Source organism: Notolabrus celidotus, chromosome 8, assembly GCF_009762535.1.
Source record: "Notolabrus celidotus isolate fNotCel1 chromosome 8, fNotCel1.pri, whole genome shotgun sequence".
In the NCBI taxonomy this organism is placed as follows: domain Eukaryota; kingdom Metazoa; phylum Chordata; class Actinopteri; order Labriformes; family Labridae; genus Notolabrus; species Notolabrus celidotus.
The window spans coordinates 36888081-36889878 of NC_048279.1; the positions used below are offsets into that span (position 1 = coordinate 36888081).

At 41.2% G+C, this 1798-nt stretch overlaps 1 protein-coding gene across 1 annotated transcript in view; it reads right to left on the reverse strand.

The window, feature by feature from the left end:
* Nucleotides 1–1232, reverse strand: part of LOC117816964 (nuclear factor NF-kappa-B p105 subunit) — a 10798-nt gene extending 9566 nt beyond the window's left edge. The window contains exon 1 of the mRNA XM_034689374.1: nt 1143–1232. Coding sequence (XP_034545265.1) covers nt 1143–1232 — 90 coding nt within the window. The remainder of the gene's footprint in view (nt 1–1142) is intronic.
* Between the last annotated feature and the right edge of the window lie 566 nt (nt 1233–1798).

Below are 1798 nucleotides of genomic sequence, written 5' to 3' on the forward strand. Positions count from 1 at the left end.
TTTTTCATACGTAACAACAATATCCGGTCTGTCACGGAGTCAGAGCTCGGAGCTTGTTCAGCCCATAGACTGTATAAAATAATACTGAATCCCTCCTCCGTTTTTCATTCCCTGCACAAATGTGTGCTAACAAGGAGCTTAGGAGGGAGGCATGCTAGTTGTAGGCTGTCTTAATAAACACAAAGGTCGGTTTGACTCCCCACGTCTGCAGATTTGAAGATCTAGTGGATGATTTTTATTTGTCATGGATAAGTGCTAGCGCTAATTAGCATAGCCACATAGCTACATGTTCATAGCTGTAGCTGTAGCTGTGTACCAAGACACACGTCGACATGCTGACAAATAAAACAACAAGAAACACTAAATCTGTGACCAATGGTTCAGAAAGGTCCCGCTGCCTTTCTGGCAGAGGTCGCTTTGACTCCCCACGTCTGCAGATTTGAAGATCTAGTGGATGATTTTTATTTGTCATGGAAAAGTGCTAGCGCTAGTTAGCATAGCCACATAGCTACATGTTGGTAGCTGTGTACCAAGACACACGTCGACATACTGATAAATAAAACAACAAGAAACACTAAATCTGTGACCAATCGTTCAGAAAGGTCCTGCTGCAGGCGCCTCTCCGTCAGGATCAGATTCTGGATCAGATTCAGAGGGTTGAAGTAACGCGGGTCTCTGAGCAGCCGTGTATATTCAGCCAACATGTAAACATTAGATCAACATGCTGGAGAGCCGAGGCACATCCACTTCCTGAGGGGGCGTGGTCAGAGAGAAAACAGAGTGTTCTGATGAGGACTGAAGAAGAGGGTTTTTCAGGCAGACCAAAATCTGATTTCAAAGTGTTTTTTTGAGCATAAACTTTAAAGACATGTTTTGGGGACCTCTTAGACCAATATATGTTGATGAAAAAAGCGTGATATGTCACCTTTAAAGAAACTCCAATAAATAACTCTCAGTATGAAACTGATGGATCGTTTCTGTCACTGATTTCTGAGAATTAAAATATAATATACGTTTTAAAAAATATATTTGAAAGCAGATTTTTCATTGAAATAAAGAAAACATTTAATTTAAAATCCTCAACGTTGTATTTTATGATGATGTCAGTTTCTGGTCTCCTCAGGTTTGAAGTTATTAAATACTTGTGATGAGGCCGCAGGGACGCCAGCGTTTGAGATGACAATCACGTCCTGTGTGAGTGTGCTACATGGCCTCTTCATCGTCCGAGCCATGATGATGATGATGATGATGATGATGATGATGATTACATGTTATTATTGCTGAGGATAATTATCCTCACACATGCAGCAGACTGAGCTCTAATAACAGACACATTAACAGAGCTCCAAACAAACTCTGAATCCCATTAAGACCGTGATTACTGCCGAGTATTTCCCTCTGAGCCCTGAATCCGGTCTGACAGGATCACAGCGTCTCAGCTCCTCTCAGGGAGAACCAGGAGATTACATCCTTTATTGTGTCTGACTCACAGGCTGTGTCGACTGGTTTCGTTGAGCCTCACATATGTGGAAGGATTTTATTCATTTGTCCTCATGCGTTCATTGATTCTAATATTTTCAGTGTTTGAGGAAAATGTAGAATAATCGTTCATTTGAGTGGATTTATTTTGACTCTTATCATGTGACCTCCATTGATCTCCTTCATTCATCACTCTGTTACCAACCAGCATAATGTAGTCTGACGATGGAGTGAGGGATGTTCTTGTGATGTTCTTGTAATTAACGGGTCTTCAGTTTGCTGAAATATCAACATCATGATGCAGATTAGTCCAAAGTCC